At 46.8% G+C, this 16890-nt stretch overlaps 1 protein-coding gene across 1 annotated transcript; it reads right to left on the bottom strand.

Moving 5' to 3' along the window:
* Positions 1-227: 227 nt before the first annotated feature.
* LOC142259048 (uncharacterized) lies at positions 228-16659 on the bottom strand. Its single transcript, XM_075331577.1, has 8 exons — positions 16566-16659; positions 16257-16436; positions 16051-16174; positions 15765-15967; positions 11942-12091; positions 11785-11812; positions 11231-11344; positions 228-3778 (listed from the first exon to the last, which is right to left on the bottom strand). The coding sequence occupies exons 1-8, from the start codon at positions 16641-16643 to the stop codon at positions 2010-2012; spliced, it is 2646 nt and encodes an 881-aa protein (XP_075187692.1). The 5' UTR covers positions 16644-16659; the 3' UTR covers positions 228-2009.
* Positions 16660-16890: the final 231 nt, after the last annotated feature.

Genomic DNA, 16890 nt, shown 5'->3' with positions numbered 1-16890 from the left:
AGTGTGATTCAATTCTCCCATCACTATTTTTGTGTGAAATGTCTACAGCTCTGCGTCAACTCAAGGGGTTTACAGGCAAAATCATCACATCTAGACAATAGAGAAAGTTAGGCATGAAAAATATACAGTATATTTTACAAGCATTTATTGACAAAACAACAAGATTTGAAATGCAATTATATACAATGTGATATACTTATGAGTTCCTATCTCCAATCTGGTGCTGCGCTTTTTAGTAAATAAAGCAGTGGGAAACCTGAGATTAGTGAATTATCTAAATATAATCCAGTATAAAAAATATTCAAAAATAATCCTAAAGGCTCTCAAAAGTGCTATCAGTGTGTCAGCTAAAGAACAAAATGAATATTCACTGCTCCCCACACCATAATCCCGCCCACCTCTAGGCAATGAACCCAGCGCTAACCAGGAGGTGGATGGGATTATTTGCGTGGGGAGCAGTGAATATTCATTCTCTTTAATATTTGTCAAACAGCAGCTCTTGATATAGGAGGATAAGCCACTTATAATTAGAGAAAATAGCAATTCAGAGGCTAAAATATAGCTTTTAATCTATTCCATTAAAATTTAGATTAAAATATGTGAATAACCCAAAGTTCTCTGGATTGTTGTCATTAGATTCAGCAATCACGTTTCCAGAGAACCTATGATATAACAAAATGAACAAAAAAACACAAAATACACAACAAAAATTGAGTAAGTTGATTATCACTCCAATAAGGACAGTGGTCCAATAATATGAGTATCTAAAAAATCATCAAAAACAACTCAATATAACAAACATATAGTGCACGGTGATCCTCAAAGAGGAAATCACCAATTCAAATTTTGTAGAATGAGTTAGGAATGATCTCACCCATTCTTGCAGCTTGGGGTAACCAGGATTTCCTCTATGTGGGTCCACACAGCATCAGCTGGCCCTACAATTGACCCTAGGGAATCTTAATAAAACCTGATAACCCAAAGCTTCTGCTCTTACAAGAACAGACCACATCTAGCTTTCTCGTGGTGCCCCTACAATGTTCCTGGCCCTCGTCCCTACGGCCAGCTGATGCTGTGGGGACAAGCTCAAGCTCACAATCCCGGCTGTGGTGAGCAGTGAATATTCCGGCAGCTGACGTCCACGTGTAACTGGGGGCACGTGGCAGCAATGTCATGCACTGTGCCGCTTACATGCTTAAGTCACTTGCATGCATCAGAAGAGAACACCATGCACCGGGCGAGCGGAGGGATGGTGAGTATAATCATTTATTTTCTTATGTGTGCAGCGTGATGGGGAAATATATACACGAATGGGCCCGAGATGAGGGCCATATATACTGTATAAGGATGGGGACATATGCACTAGGACAAGAGCCATATATAGCAGGATGAGGATCATATATACTAGGATGGGATAAAGATAGGCAACATATATACCAGGATGAAAGACATATATACGAGCATGGGAGACACATATATCTGGAAGGGGCCCAGTATGGGGGATATTAGTACAGAATTGGGGGAGTTTATCCCCGTAACAGTGTCAGCAGCAGATCCTACCCATAACATTGCTTCATGACCACATTTTTTGCGTTATTTTTTTCCCTATATTCCTCCTTCAAAACCTAGGTATGTCTTATGGTCGAAAAACTACAATAATTTCTAAAAAGAAAGAAAATGGTTCTTTTCATCACAAATCCTTACTTAAGGAACTGTAGCCGATTTTAGGATAAAACCCTTTGAATTATAGTACATCATGATGGCTTCTCCCGTGTGACTCATCTGACAACAGGACCTGATTAATGATAAAAACATTTGGCAAATTCCGAAAGCAAGAATGGCTGCTCCGCTCTGCTGGTTTTCTGATGTCGGAAGACTTGATTTACCAGTTAAACATTTCAATTTTTCACAACATGAAAAAGGTTCCTTCCCTGTGCGGCTTCTTCACATGTTTAACAAGATGTGATTTCTGAGAATTACATTTTCCACATTCAAAACATAAAAATGGTTTATTTTGTGTGATTTTTTTGATGGTGAACAAGACCTGATTTCCTAGTAAAACATTTACCACATTCTGGGCATGAAAACAGCTTCTGCCCTGTGTGAGATCTTTGATGCACAACAAGTTCTGATTTCCGAATAAAACATTTTCTACACTCTGAACATGAAAATGGCTTCTCCCCTGTGTGATATCTTTGATGGACAACAAGTTCTGAATTAAAATTAAAACATTTCCCACACTCTAAACATGAAAATGGCTTCTCCCCGGTGTGAGATCTTTGATGCTGAACAAGTTTTGATTTCCGAATAAAACATTTCCCACACTCTGAACATGAAAATGGCTTCTCCCCGGTGTGACATCTTTGATGCACAACAAGATCTGATTTCTGAATAAAACATTTACCACATTCTGAACATGAAAATGGCTTCTCCCCAGTGTGACATTTTTGATGCACAACAAGTTCTGATTTCCGAATAAAACATTTCCTACACTCTGAACATGAAAATGGCTTCTCCCCTGTGTGACATCTTTGATGCATAACAAGTTTTGATTTCCAATTAAAACATTTCCCACACTCTGAACATGACAATGGCTTCTCCCCTGTGTGACATCTTTGATGCACAAGAAGTTCTGATTTCCAATTAAAACATTTCGCACACTCTGAACATGAAAATGGCTTCTCCCCAGTGTGACATCTTTGATGCACAACCAGTTCTGATTTCAAATTAAAACATTTCCCACACTCTGAACATGAAAATGGCTTCTCCCCGGTGTGAGATCTTTGATGCTGAACAAGTTTTGATTTCCGAATAAAACATTTCCCACAGTCTGAACATGAAAACAGCTTCTCCCCTGTGTGAGATCTTTGATGCACAACAAGATCTGATTTCTGAATAAAACATTTCCCACACTCTGTACATGAAAATGGCTTCTCCCCTGTATGAGATCTTTGATGCATAACAAAGGCTGATTTCTGACTAAAACATTTCCCACATTCTGAACATGAAAATGGCTTCTCCCCTGTGTGATATCTTTGATGCCTAACAAGGTGTGATTTCTGAATAAAACATTTTCCACACTCTGAACATGAAAATGGCTTCTCCCCTGTGTGACATCTTTGATGCCTAACAAGATCTGATTTGAAATCAAAACATTTCCCACACTCTGAACATGAAAATGGCTTCTCCCCTGAGTGACATCTTTGATGCCGAACAAGATCTGATTTGAAAATAAAACATTTCCCACACTCTGAACATGAAAATGGCTTCTCCCCTGTGTGAAGTTTTCCATGGTCAACAAGACTTGATTTCCTAGTAAAACATTTACCACATTCCAAGCATAAAAATGGGTTCGCCCCTGTGTGATTTTTTTTATGCATAACAAAATTTGATTTCTGAATAAAACATTTCCCACATTCTGAACATGAAAATGGCTTCTCCTCTGTGTGAATTCTTTGATGCTCAATAAGATTCTGATTGAGTATCTTCTGAGTAAAACATTTTCCACATTCTGGGCATGAAAATGGTTTTTCCCTTGTAGGAGCCGTTTCATGTTCCCCATCCTTTCTGTAACTTTTATTTTGCATACAAATCTGTGATAAATCGTAATTTTGGACTTGTTTGAAAAGACCAGATGTTAAAACTTTCCGAGGAAGGACTGGAGGTATATCTGGGACAACAGCATGCTCTTCATATATATCATGTGTGATACTTTTATCGTCTGTTTTAAATTCTGAAGATAATAGATTTCCATCTGAACTCCCAATACAGTCATCTGCTAAAAATAAACACAATGTTTTAATGATATTATCTTGAAAATACATTTTTTAAACCATAATATCAGAAATTAAATTAGGAAAAAATGTATTCTGAATCTGTTGTCCAATTTCGACATCTAAAGGCCGCTTTACACACAACGACGTATCTAATGATATGTCGTCGGGGGTCACGGAATTCGTGAGGCACATCCGGCATCGTTAGCAACGTCGTTGCATGTGACACCTACGAACGAGCGTTAACGATCAGAAATACTCACCTAATTGTTGATCGTTGACACGTCGTTCATTTTCAAAAGATCGTTGCTCGTTCTGGACGCAGGTTGTTTGTCGTTCCTAAGTCAGCACACATCGCTACGTGTGACACCCCGTGAACAACGAACAACAGCGTTCCTGTGTCCTCCGGCAACGAGGTGGGCGTTACGTTTATTCGGCTGCTCTCCGCCCCTCCGCTTCTATTGGTGGCCCGCTGTGTGACGTTGCTGTGACTCCGCACGAACCTCCCCCTTAAATAAGAGGTTGTTCGCCGGCCACAGCGACGTTGTGTGCCACGGGCAGCGATTTGCCCGTGACCCACAAACGACGGGGGCGGGTGCAAACGCTAGCAACATCGCTAGCAATGTCGCTGTGTGTAAAGCAGCCTGAAGAGTAGTCATGGGTGATCCCCCTGATGGTCGGGAGCGGGGAGACTCGTCCGATTATTTTGTAAAGATCAAGATCGGGATCGAGATAACACGATCTTGCGTCCGATCACCGATGTTGGACTTTACAGTTATGGGATGGGGCGGGGGAGGGTGGCTGTAAAATAAAGAATACACTCAATAATAAACATTGTCATTATACTTACAGGTCCCGCGACGCGTCCTGCACTTTGTCTCCCACCGCTTCTACTTCCGAGTGCGATGATCGCTGTGTCCTCCCGGTAACCAAAGGACCTTTTGTGACGTCATAGCCATGTGATCAGTCATGTGGGAATATGGTATTATCTCATTGGCTACAGACTGGGTCACATGGCTATGACGTCATGCAAAGGTCCTGTAGTGCCAGCATGCTTGCCGGTACACGGTGCTCGCCCAAGTATCTCAGTACTCGATATATTTGGCGACTGCTGTATACCAACAAGATGCTCGGGTAAATGCCTGCCCCCCCTCCCTGCATGTTGGCGCTCTTTACAGAGTTAGCCCACATGCAGGGATTGGCTGCTACACCCGGTGATGAATAGTGGCGCCGGGAATCAGGTGATCGGAGATCACCCTTGCTATAGTAACCCGCTTGTTAGGTTACTATGGCAACGGTGGCAGCGGCGATGTCACCGTTTACCAACCCGCAGCTTCTGATCACTCATTGAGTGATTAGACAGCGCGGGGAGCAGCAGCGTTCTTCCACCCCCCTGTGCATTCTGATATAGCAGAGCTAGATCGGTGACAGAAGACTAGGATCGTGGAGGGGTGAGAGGGAGTAAAAAAGATGGAGTCTCTAAGTGTGTCTGTGTATTTATTTCTATTAAAGTATTTTTTTCTCTGTGTGGTGTCTTTTTTTGAACCCTTTATTGGAGATTCTTAATGGCCGGGTCAAACTTGCTTGACATTAAGAATCTTGGGCTTAATACCAGCTGGTAAAACAAAGCTGGTATTAACGCCTTATTACCCAGCGTGCTACCCGCCACCAGGGCCACTGGAGAGTTGGATACAGCGCCAGAACATGGCACCTCTATAAAAGCGTCATTTTCTGGGGCAACTGCGGACTGCAATTTGCAGCGCATGGGGGGCCCAGAAAGCTTGGGCCACCCTGTGTTGTGGATTCCAATTCCCAGCTGCCTAGCTGTACCTGGCTGGACACAAAAATTGGGCGAAGCCCACGTCATTTTTTTTATTATTTCATGAAATTCATGAAATAATTTAAAAAGGCTTCTCTATATTTTTGGTTCTCAGCCGGGTACAAATAGGCAGCTGGGGGTTTGAGGCAGCCCGTACCTGCTTGCCGTACCTGGCTAGCATACAAAAATACGGCGAAGTCCACGTCACTTTTTTTTTATTTTTGGCAAAAACCTTTTTTAAAAAAAGGGCCTCCCTGTATTTTGATTGCCAGCCAAGGTAAAGCCAGGCAGATGGGGGTGGCAGCCCGTAGCCATCTGCTTTATGTGTGCTGAGAATCAAAAACACTGCGGAGCGCTTCGGCATTTTTTTTAATTATTTATTTACTCTCATACAACTGTATATTGTGTACAATAATTATATATACATATATATATATATATATATATATATATAAACACACACACACACACACACACACACAAGAGACCACTGCAAAATTTTCAGTTTTTCTGATTTTTCTCTTTATATTTTTTGAGTAAAATGTAAATTGTTCTTTTATTCTATAAACTACTGGCAACGTCTCCAAATTTCGAAGCAAAAAAATTTGTATTTATTTTACAATAATTTACTTGTCACTCAAAAATATACCTATAAAGAGAAAAATCAGAAAAACTGAAAATTTTGCAGTGGTCACTCAATTTTTGACAGAACTGTATATATATATATATATATATATATATATATGCACACACAATATATATTGTACACAATATATAGTATATATAGTTGTATAAAGATAAATAATTTTAAAAAATGACGTGGCGCTCCACAGTATTTTTGATTCTCAGCGCAGATGAAGCGGGCGGCTACGGGCTGCCACCCCCACCTGCCTGACAATAAAAATACAGGGAAACCCATTATTTATTTATTTTTTTTATTTAAAAATATAATAAAAAAAAAATGCGTGGGCTCCCGCTGTATTTTGATGGGCAGTCAGGTAGAGCCCTGGCAGATGGGGGCTGGGATTCTAGGCAGCCTGCAGCCGCCCCTGCAAATGGCGCATTGTTTCTTAGCGCCATTTCCAGGCGCTTTACCCGGCTCATCCAATGATGGTGGCACACTGGGTAATAATTGGGTTAATACCAGCTTTGTATTCTCAGATGGTACTAAAGGCCCCGTCACACTAAGCAACATCGGTAGCAACATCGCTGCTAACGAACAACTTTTGTGACGTTGCTAGCGATGTTGCTGTGTGTGACATCCAGCAACAACCTGGCCCCTGCTGTGAGGTCGTTGGTTGTTGCTGAATGTCCTGGGCCATTTTTTAGTTGTTGCTGTCCCGCTGTGAAGCACAGATCGCTGTGTGTGACAGCGAGACAGCAACAACTAAATGTGCAGGAGCCGGCTTCTGCGGAGGCTGGTAACCAATGTAAACATCGGGTAACCAAGAAGCCCTGTCCTTGGTTACCCGATATTTACCTTTGTTACCAGCCTCCGCCGCTCTCACTGTCAGTGCCGGCTCCTGCTCTGTGCACATGTAGCTGCAGGACACATCGGGTTAATTAACCCGATGTGTGCTGTAGCTAGGAGAGCAGGGAGCCAGCACTAAGCGGTGTGCGCTGCTCCCTGCTCTGTGCACATTTAGCTGCAGCACACATTGGGTAATTAACCCGATGTGTGCTGTAACTAGGAGAGCAGGGAGCCAGCGCTCAGTGTGCGCTGCTCCCTGCTCTCTGCACGTGTAGCTGCGTGCGCTGGTAACCAAGGTAAATATCGGGTTGGTTACCCGATATTTACCTTAGTTACCAAGCGCAGCATCTTCCACGCGGCGCTGGGGGCTGGTCACTGGTTGCTGGTGAGCTCACCAGCAACTCGTGTAGCGATGCTCCAGTGATCCCTGCCAGGTCAGGTTGCTGGTGGGATCGCTGGAGAGTCGCAGTGTGACATCTCACCAGCAACCTCCTAGCAACTTACCAGCGATCCCTATCATTGTTGGGATCGCTGGTAAGTTGCTTAGTGTGACTGGACCTTAAGCCCGAAATTCATGGTGTCACGCCAAATTGACATGGCCACCATGAATTTCTAGTAAACAGTAAAAAAAATACAACACAGAGAAAAAATTTATTAGAAATAAAACAAAAAAACATTTAGAGACTCCATCTTTATAATAAAAAAATCCTTAGTCCGACGTAATCCACAGGTAGAGCATTGTCAGCTTCATCACTCTGTACAGACACAGTCTAAACACAGCGAGAAGCAGAGAGCATTGTAAGCTCTGCTACATCGCTCTGTACAGAGCAAGAAGCAGGCGGACAATGAGCGGATGATTGCACTGGCGTCTTGCATGGGCATCACCCCGCACCAACTGATCTCAGGACAGTAGCGCTTCAGCTGCATGGAATGACAAGCAGCAGACCCGCTGCTGTCTGGAGATTGAGCGCCGTTTTGTGATGCGACACTCGCACAGTGACAGTCAAACTTCAATCGAGTCTATGAGCCATGGACTTGGGTGAACCCTGACATCACTGCAAACACGGCCAAAAACAGCCGATGACTGCCAAGTGACGAGCAGTGCAGTGAATACCCCCGGAAGTTAAGAGGACCTTTGAAAACGTCATAGTCATGTGACCAGTAAGTATGATCATAAAGTTATTTATTTTATTAATGTGCTTTCTTTTTACAGCCCCTGGTCCCGATTTGGACCGATCTGTAACACAAGCTTTTCAGGAAAGCTCGTGATCGGCATCGTGGACTCGATTACTATGCGATCGGTACGATCTCCGATCTTTACAAATCGGGATCTCCCATCCCTATCTAAGGGGTACTTTGCACGCTGCGACATCAAAAGCTGATGCTGCGATGCCGAGCGCGATAGTCCCCGCCCCCGTCTAAGCTGTGATATCCTTGTGATAGCTGCCGTAGCGAACATTATCGCTACGGCAGCTTCACATGGACTCACCTGTCCTGGGACGTCGCTCTGGCTGGTGCCCCCCTCCTTATTAAGGGGGCGGGTCGTACGGCGTCACTGCGACGTCACACGGCAGGCGGCCAATAGGAGCGGAGGGGCGGAGATGAGCGGGATGTAAACATCCCGCCCACCTCCTTCCTTCCGCATATCCTACGGGAGCCGCGGTGACGCCGGTGGGAGATGTTCCTCGCTCCTGCGGCTTAATACACAGCGAAGTGTGCTGCCGCAGGAACGAGGAACAACATCGGACCGTCGCGTCAGCGTAATTATGGATTACGCCGACGCTACACCGATGATACGATTACGATGCTTTTGCGCTCGTTAATCGTATCATCTAGGCTTTACCCACTACGATGTCGCCTGCGATGACGGATGTGCGTCACTTTCAATTTGACCCCACCGACATCGCACCTGCGATGTCGTAGTGTGCAAAGTACCGCTAAGAGTTACATCTTCATTAATTTGAATCTCCCATTACTAGCACCAGTTCTCTGGAATGTGCTACAGGAAATAATCTGATTGATTGTCACAATATGACTGCAGGATAATGAGGGACAGGGGGCCCTTATACTGTCCCTCAAGCTGGGGACCCTAAACTGTTCCTAACCTCTTGATTACCCCTGAAGATGGAGAAGCCTGAGTCCTGTGCCTTACTATTCTCCTGACCAGATCTAATCTGTTATCCCCCGGGGAAGGAAGGGGCAGGAATATGATGGAAATGCAGAAAGGCAGCAACAAAAAGATAAGGGTTAACACCACAACAGCTTACGGCAATAATACACAACAACCACCCGTAAGTCTGGATCTCAACACCTCACCAGACCAGTATAGGTAACCTATAGATGGCATTAATGGAATAGTCCAGCCAGCATATACAGAAGGGGATCGATAGATACTTTCTCCTCTACAGCATGTGATCAAAGACATTAACAAGCAACCCAGCAGAGAATAAGGGGCACTTTGCACTCTACGACATCGCAAGCCGATGCTGCGATGCCGAGCGCGATAGTCCCCGCCCCCGTCGCAGCTGCGATATCATGGTGATAGCTGGCGTAGCGAACATTATCACTACGCCAGCTTCACATGCACTCACCTGCCCTGCGACTTCGCTCTGGCCGGCGACCCGCCTCCTTATTAAGGGGGCGGGTCGTGCGGCGTCATAGCGACGTCACACGGCAGGCGGCCAATAGAAGTGGAGGGGCGGAGATGAGCGGTACGTAAACATCCCGCCCACCTCAGTCCTTCCGCATAGCCGGCGTGAGCCGCAGGACGCAGGTAGGAGATGTTCCTCGCTCCTGCGGCTTCACACACAGTGATGTGTGCTGCCGCAGGAACAAGGAACAACATCGTAACATCGGTCATTCCCAATTCATGGAAATGACCGAGGTTACACCGATGATCCGATTACGACGCTTTTGCGCTCGTTAATCGTATCAAAAATGCTTTACACACTACGATATCGCCTGCGACGCCGGATGTGCGTCACTTTCAATTTGACCCCACCGACATCGCACCTGCGATGTTGTAGTGTGCAAAGTGCCCCTTACTCTTGCTAGCCTGCCCAAGCCTGTGGTTCGACGCCTGCGTCTCCCTGCACTGCTCACAGACATCAGAGCAGTTAACATGCAGAGTACCAGAATCTATAATTTTCACAGATCCTGGCGCCGCCATTACAGTTGGCAAAACCTGCAAAAATCTCCTTGTAACTTTGATCCACAACATGGACAATTTCAAAGAATTTTTTTTCAAAGACGAACTTAAAATAGTTAGACAGATGCCGGATATTTAACGGGATTGTCCGGGACTGTAACGTTGATGGCCCATCCTTAGGTTTTGTAACCAAAGCAAGTAGCAGGGTCTTGCGGTCTGTCCAGATAAACATTAGGGCTCCAGTTCATCAAGACCGGCAATGGACACTGACAAATGACATCAGGAACTGAAGTGAGATTTCTGGCATAGGGAACGCCACAGTTTGTTATGAATTAGAGAAGCGGTGGCATCACACCCTTCTTCTGGCCAAGCTCTGCCCATTTTTGCAAAGCTGGTTAAAATTGGTGTGAACAGACACAGACACCAGCCTTTGGTCACATGATATGATGTCAAAAAGGTCCTTAAGCAGTCCTATAATTGGCGTATAAACACTATGACTGCTAGGAGAATGGGGGCCTGTGAAATTTCACAGTTTGCTCTCCCTTTCCCCTAATGCCAGTCTGTGTCCTGTTGAGTTCTTTTAGACTTCTGCAATTAAGAGACCTTTGGCTACATCATGTCACATGACTTTGAAATCATCAAAGGTCCTCAAACCATCAACCTTAGAATACAATTCATGGGGTCCATAAGAGAGTGGGGTTCCTGAGAAATCGTGCAGTTTGATTCCTTCTAACACTGGTCCTGACTGTAACTAGGGCTTATTTTTGGAATAGGGCTTATATTTCAAGCATTCTCAAAAAATCCCATAAAATCATGCTATGGCTTAATTTCAGTGTAGGTCGTATTTTCGGAGAAACGGTATTCATTAACCCTCTGCATTTGCCGTCATAATGACATAGAGAAGGTACTAGAAACAAACAGCAGAAGAAGCAGAAGCAAAGAAAATACAGCTGAAAAACCCAGAGCAGAAAGTCTAAAAGTCTATTAGTACAGAAAGTACATGAGTAGATATCTCTTACTGGATAGAGCTGGAGGAAACACATCCTGAGGAACATCGGGATCTTCTTGTTTACAGTCCTGTGGGAGAAGAGGACGGGGACATCTCTCTGGTGTTGTCCTCTTACTGGATAGACCTGGAGGAGACACATACAGAGACTGAATTAATTCCTTACATACAGATAATTATAGGCCGTGTGTATCTAGTCCTGTCTATTACCTGGGGATGTGAGGGGCTGGGGAACCTCAATCATGACGTCCTTGTACAGATCTTTGTGTCCTTCTAAATACTCCCACTCCTCCATGGAGAAATAGACGGTGACGTCCTGACACCTTATAGGAACCTGACACATACAATGATACCGTCACCCCCGATCCCTTCATAGCGTTACTGTATAATGTCCCAGCATTCCCAGCAGTGTCACCTCTCCAGTCAGCAGCTCAATCATCTTGGAGGTGAGTTCTAGGATCTTCTGGTCATTGATGTCCTCATGTATCGGGGGGTGAGGTGGAGGCCCCGTGATTGGGCTCAGGGGACTTCCCCATCCCTCAGACACAGGGGCCTGACAGCGCTCACTAGAGGTCTTCTTCTCTACGGTGTATTCCTGGTTATGGAGAGACACAATATGAAATCTCACTACAGACATTTCCAGAGTCCTCACCTCTTCAGTTCTGTCCATCTGTTATTCCCATAGATAAGAATGATGTAATGTGACGTCATCAGAATCTCTCACCTCTCCAGTAAGCCGGAAGAGGATCTCTAGGGTGAGGTGTAATATCCTCTCTGCCATCTTGTCCCTGTCCATATCCATCCTTGATGGGTCAATCAGGAGAATTCTCTTATATAGAAGATCTCCACTGAGAGGATCCGATATTCTAGGGACCTGAATGGGGAGGAGATGACGATGTAACTGTGGCGCCCTGGACAAGCCAGGACGTCACAAGCACTACACCAACACACCCCACACTCCCGGTCAGGCACACCAAAGTCAAACAAAAACCCTTGTTGCCTCCCTCCAGGGGCTGATGTTCACACCAGGGGGTGGGCCAGGCGGTTGGTCCCGCCCACCGAGGAGTTCACAGTCCTGGAGGTGGGAAAAGGAGAGCAGATAGTTGGGAGTTGAGTGAGGAGAGTGAAGTGGTAAAGGAGCAGACAGAAAGTGGTCCGGGTGTGTGGCCCGGACGGAACAGCAAGGTTGGCAGACGGTGGTGACCGTCTGCAGGAGAGGCCTATTGGAGCTAGCCGTAAGGACCGTGGACGGGCGGTGGCCCGGCGGTACCGGACCGGTACACAAAGAGAAGCCAGCACCATCCGGCAGGGGCTTACGGACCCCGACAAGGCTAGGAGTCGCCGTGCAATTTGTCAAATCCGTTAGCGAAGGGAACCTCCTGGGTTTCCCAGCAGCCAAGTCCCGACAGAAGGCAACAGTCCAACTGAGAGAGGGAGACACAGTCACCGCCAAGGCTACAGTTCTCAGGGCCAGAGCCTGCGGGCAAAAGGGGCTCCTTCAGCACATATCCAAGCTGGGGAGCGGGTTACCGGTGGGAACCCATTGGAACCGTACACACTACACAGGTGCAGGGAAAGGCAGTCACCATCAACCTGCCGGGAGGAGAAACACCGCAGCCGCCTGTGGGACCCGTCCATCCAGCCGTTTGTTTTACCGGAGACTCTGTGTTCATCATTGGCTGAGTGAGTACCACCGTGCTGTGCGGCACAGCGCTGCCCCCACGACCCTGCACCTCACCAGGCCCTGTAACCAGCCTGCCATCCATCCCTACCCCCTCACCGGGCCCCGGGACAACTAACCCCCTACCCACGGAGGGGAGAACTAACATCCAGGCTTCTCCCTGTCATCGCTCCCGGGATCCCCGTCCAGAGCAGCGGTGGTGTTACCAATCTCACCACAACCGTGGGTGGCGTCACGGACAATATCAAATCCCCACAATCAATTCCCCCTTTTCACTCACGGGCGAGGAACGCCGCTCGAGTCCCCGGGATCCGGCCCACCGCTCGAGCCATCACCGAGCAGCAGCAGCTGGACCCGAGCAGTGGGAGAGCGCAGCGTCCCCTCCTCCGCCCGCGACATAACATCATAAAGAATCCGGTGTAATAATACAATTACTGGAGATAACCATTCACTAGATAGGGATGATTGCCGCGCTGCCATGAGAAGTCCAGACTAACTCTGCTTCCTCATTACAGTGAATGGATCATTTGGGGGTTTCATCTGAATCATTTCATTTGAATAATTACATGTAAACCTGTCATGCTAATACGTTGTGTGAGGGCTTCACTGCGCCCTGAACCAGGCTTATCCAGGGGGGCATGATTAAGTGCCGACCCAGTCATCACCAGAGCCTCTGAGGTTGGACTTTGCTGACAGTAGGCACCAGTTACCAATACAGGGCAGTCCCTGGTTGTTGTGTTCCACAAAGAGGCTGAGCGGTGTATCATGAAAAAGATGGGGTGGAAGTCACTGCCTCTAGGGAAGAACAGGAAGGATAAACCCTGTCACTTACTCTGAGCAACCCTGAGCTCCCCGATGTCCCAAGACAGGTTTTTTCCTCTTGTGCTGCAATCACGTGTCTATCCCTGTCTTACCCTAATCACAACCGTATCTAGTGAGCAGGGCAGGAGGAACACTAGTCCTGCTTTATAATAATGACACAAAAAGAAAACGACAGGCAAAGGAAAAAGAAACTGCATTCCCAAACAACAAGTGGTAAAAAAGGGGGGTGGAAAGAGAAATTAATAAAAAGGGAGATGATTAATAGGAAGACACCAAAGAAAACTTCCAGGCAGCAATCTCCAGGATCAAATTCAAAACCATTGCTCTTTCCATGGCTCACACCTCCATGCTAGGACCATGGAAAAGCAAGTTATCACTGGCAAATACTGAGGTGAAGTGGTGAGAACTTATACCAGAGGGGAGTGCAAAAATCAGAACAGCTGAGACATCTCAGGATGGTAAGCCAAGAAAGACACAAGGATCTGCTTAACCCTAGCAGCGCCAGCACGAGGATAGTATCCACAGCTAAGTGGAAGGCAAAGCAGATCCAACTAGTGCTGGCTTGCGCTGTGACCTTCTGACCCATGGGTTAGGGGTGACCTCTCTCTGTCTGATAACCTGGTGTCGAAACCCTGATGTAAGTGTTCAGTGTAGAGAACGGGATAAATGTGATCCAAAAGTCACAGACAGATGGAGAAGTCACATCTATGATCAGCTCTAATCCTGCTCTGGTTGCCCCTGAGGCTTCAGGTGCCACAGGGTACTGCACCTCAATTAGGGTGTAGTACTTATCCCGGGTTCAAGGAGGGTCGGTACCAGTTCCACCAACACACATACACACAGTTACAGTGGGTTGCCCTACTCAATGGGGACCGTGCCAGGGTCGGGTCACAGTAGGGGGTCACTACAGCGGTGGGTTTACAGGACGCCACCGCACCAGGGGCTCCCTGATCTACTGGAACCGGGGACTCAGGGTCAGGGAGAAGCAACCACAGGGGGAGTCAGGCGCACACAGTGGGAAGAGCAGGTTGACCTAGTGAGAGTAGTGAACCATCCGATGCAGTGGCTGGGGGCAACAGCTTGGAACACACAACACAACTACAAAAGGAGAGAACAGCTCTAGACACAGAGCAAAGCAGACATGCCGAGAAGCAGCTCTGTGGGCCAAGGTGTTTGAACACGGTCGCTGGGGAGAAGCAGGTGGCTGCTTCCACAGAACCAGTAATGTCAGGGTACAGAACCCTAGCGCAGGCATACTTCACGTTGTCTACCAACTCTGCAAGGGTCGCGGGAACGGCTAGAAAAGTCACCGAACCTGTCCCACCAAGTGTGCAGCCAAATAGCATAAAGGATCTGGGGCTGAGGTCTTGAACCATAGACTGACACACACCAGATCTGAACTTCCACGGAATCGGTATCAGCTGGAGTCCATCGTTGTGGAGAACGGTACTCTGGGGCAGCGCCTGAACTACCAGTGAGTAAAAAGACCTGGAACCGCAGCCCCTGTCTCTCCCTCATCTTTACCGGCACTGTCGCCCAACGCTGCGGAACCAATGGGGACCACCACCACCCCGTCCGTCTTCAGTCATCCTCCCCGAGGTAACCTCGCTCCGCCTGTGAGGAGTGACAGCATCCCAACTCTGACCTTCACCATCAGCCCCGGAGAGCAGCACCCGGAAGTGCAGCGGAGGCCCATCCCTGGGGCCGCGTACCACAGGTGACGTCACAATCTAAAAAGAGTTTCCTCACCGCCCTCTCCCTCCATCCTACCAACCCGTCCACTGCCTTCCCTCCCTTCCTGTACGTCTCAGGATCACGAAACTGGGCAAGGCTGGCCCATGACGATGTAGAGAATCCGCACCCCTGGCCCGGCGATGTGTTGGGTGAAAACCCCACGACCCCGGGGTGCTACACTGCCATCTCCACCACTCTCATTACACAAGTATAAAACATAACACTGGTGGATAAAACAAGACTGAACATAAGACCTTCACAGCCATCTACACATCATAGGGAGATTTCATGGCACCTTCTCTACATCTACCTGATGATCCTGAAGAACATCGGGATCTTCTTGTTTACAGTCCTGTGGGAGAAGATGATGGAGACATCTCTCTGGTGTTGTCCTCTTACTGGATAGAACTGGAGGAAACACATCCTGAGGAACATCGGGATCTTCTTGTTTACAGTCCTGTGGGAGAAGAGGACAGGGACATCTCTCTGGTGTTGTCCGGTTACTGGATAGAACTGGAGGAGACACATACAGGGACTGAATTCATTCCTTACATACAGATAATTATAGGCCGTGTGTATTTAGTCCTGTCTATTACCTGGTGCTGTGAGGGTCTTGGGAACCTCCATCATGACGTCCTTGTACAGATCTTTGTGTCCTTCTAAATACTCCCACTCCTCCATGGAGAAATAGACGGTGACATCCTGACACCTTATAGGAACCTGACACATACAATGATACCGTCACCCCCCGATCCCTTTATAGCGTTACTGTATAATGTCCCAGCATTCCCAGCAGTGTCACCTCTCCAGTCAGCAGCTCAATCATCTTGTAGGTGAGTTCTAGGATCTTCTGGTCATTGATGTCCTCATGTATCGGGAGGTGACGTGGAGGCACCGTGATTGGGCTCAGGGGTCTTCCCCAACCCTCAGACACAGGGGCCTGACAGCGCTCACCAGAGGTCTTCTTCACTACTGTGTAATCCTGGTTATGGAGAGACACAGTAATAAATCTCACTCCAGACATTTCCAGAGTCCTCACCTCTCCAGTTCTGTCCATCTGTTATTCCCATAGATAAGAATGATGTAATGTGACGTCATCAGAATCTCTCACCTCTCCAGTAAGCCGGAAGAGGATCTCTAGGGTGAGGTGTAATATCCTCTCCGCCATCTTGTCCCTGTCCATATCCATCCTTCACGGGGCAATCAGGAGAATTCTCTTATATAGAAGATCTCCACTGAGAGGATCCGATATTATAAGGACCTGAATGTGAAGGAGATGAACCGATATATAAAATACTGCAGATAATAAGCGAGGTGAGATATCACTTAGGTAGGATAAAATATCAAGATGAAATGTGCAATGTAAGTAATAAAACCGACCGATACAAGTAGCACATTATTTTATAGCAATATAAATACAATGAAAAGTGATCAAT

This window comes from Anomaloglossus baeobatrachus, assembly GCF_048569485.1.
Source record: "Anomaloglossus baeobatrachus isolate aAnoBae1 chromosome 5 unlocalized genomic scaffold, aAnoBae1.hap1 SUPER_5_unloc_23, whole genome shotgun sequence".
NCBI lineage: Eukaryota > Metazoa > Chordata > Amphibia > Anura > Aromobatidae > Anomaloglossus > Anomaloglossus baeobatrachus.
The sequence above is the reverse complement of the archived record's forward strand: the minus strand, read 5'-3'. Positions and strand labels throughout refer to the sequence as shown.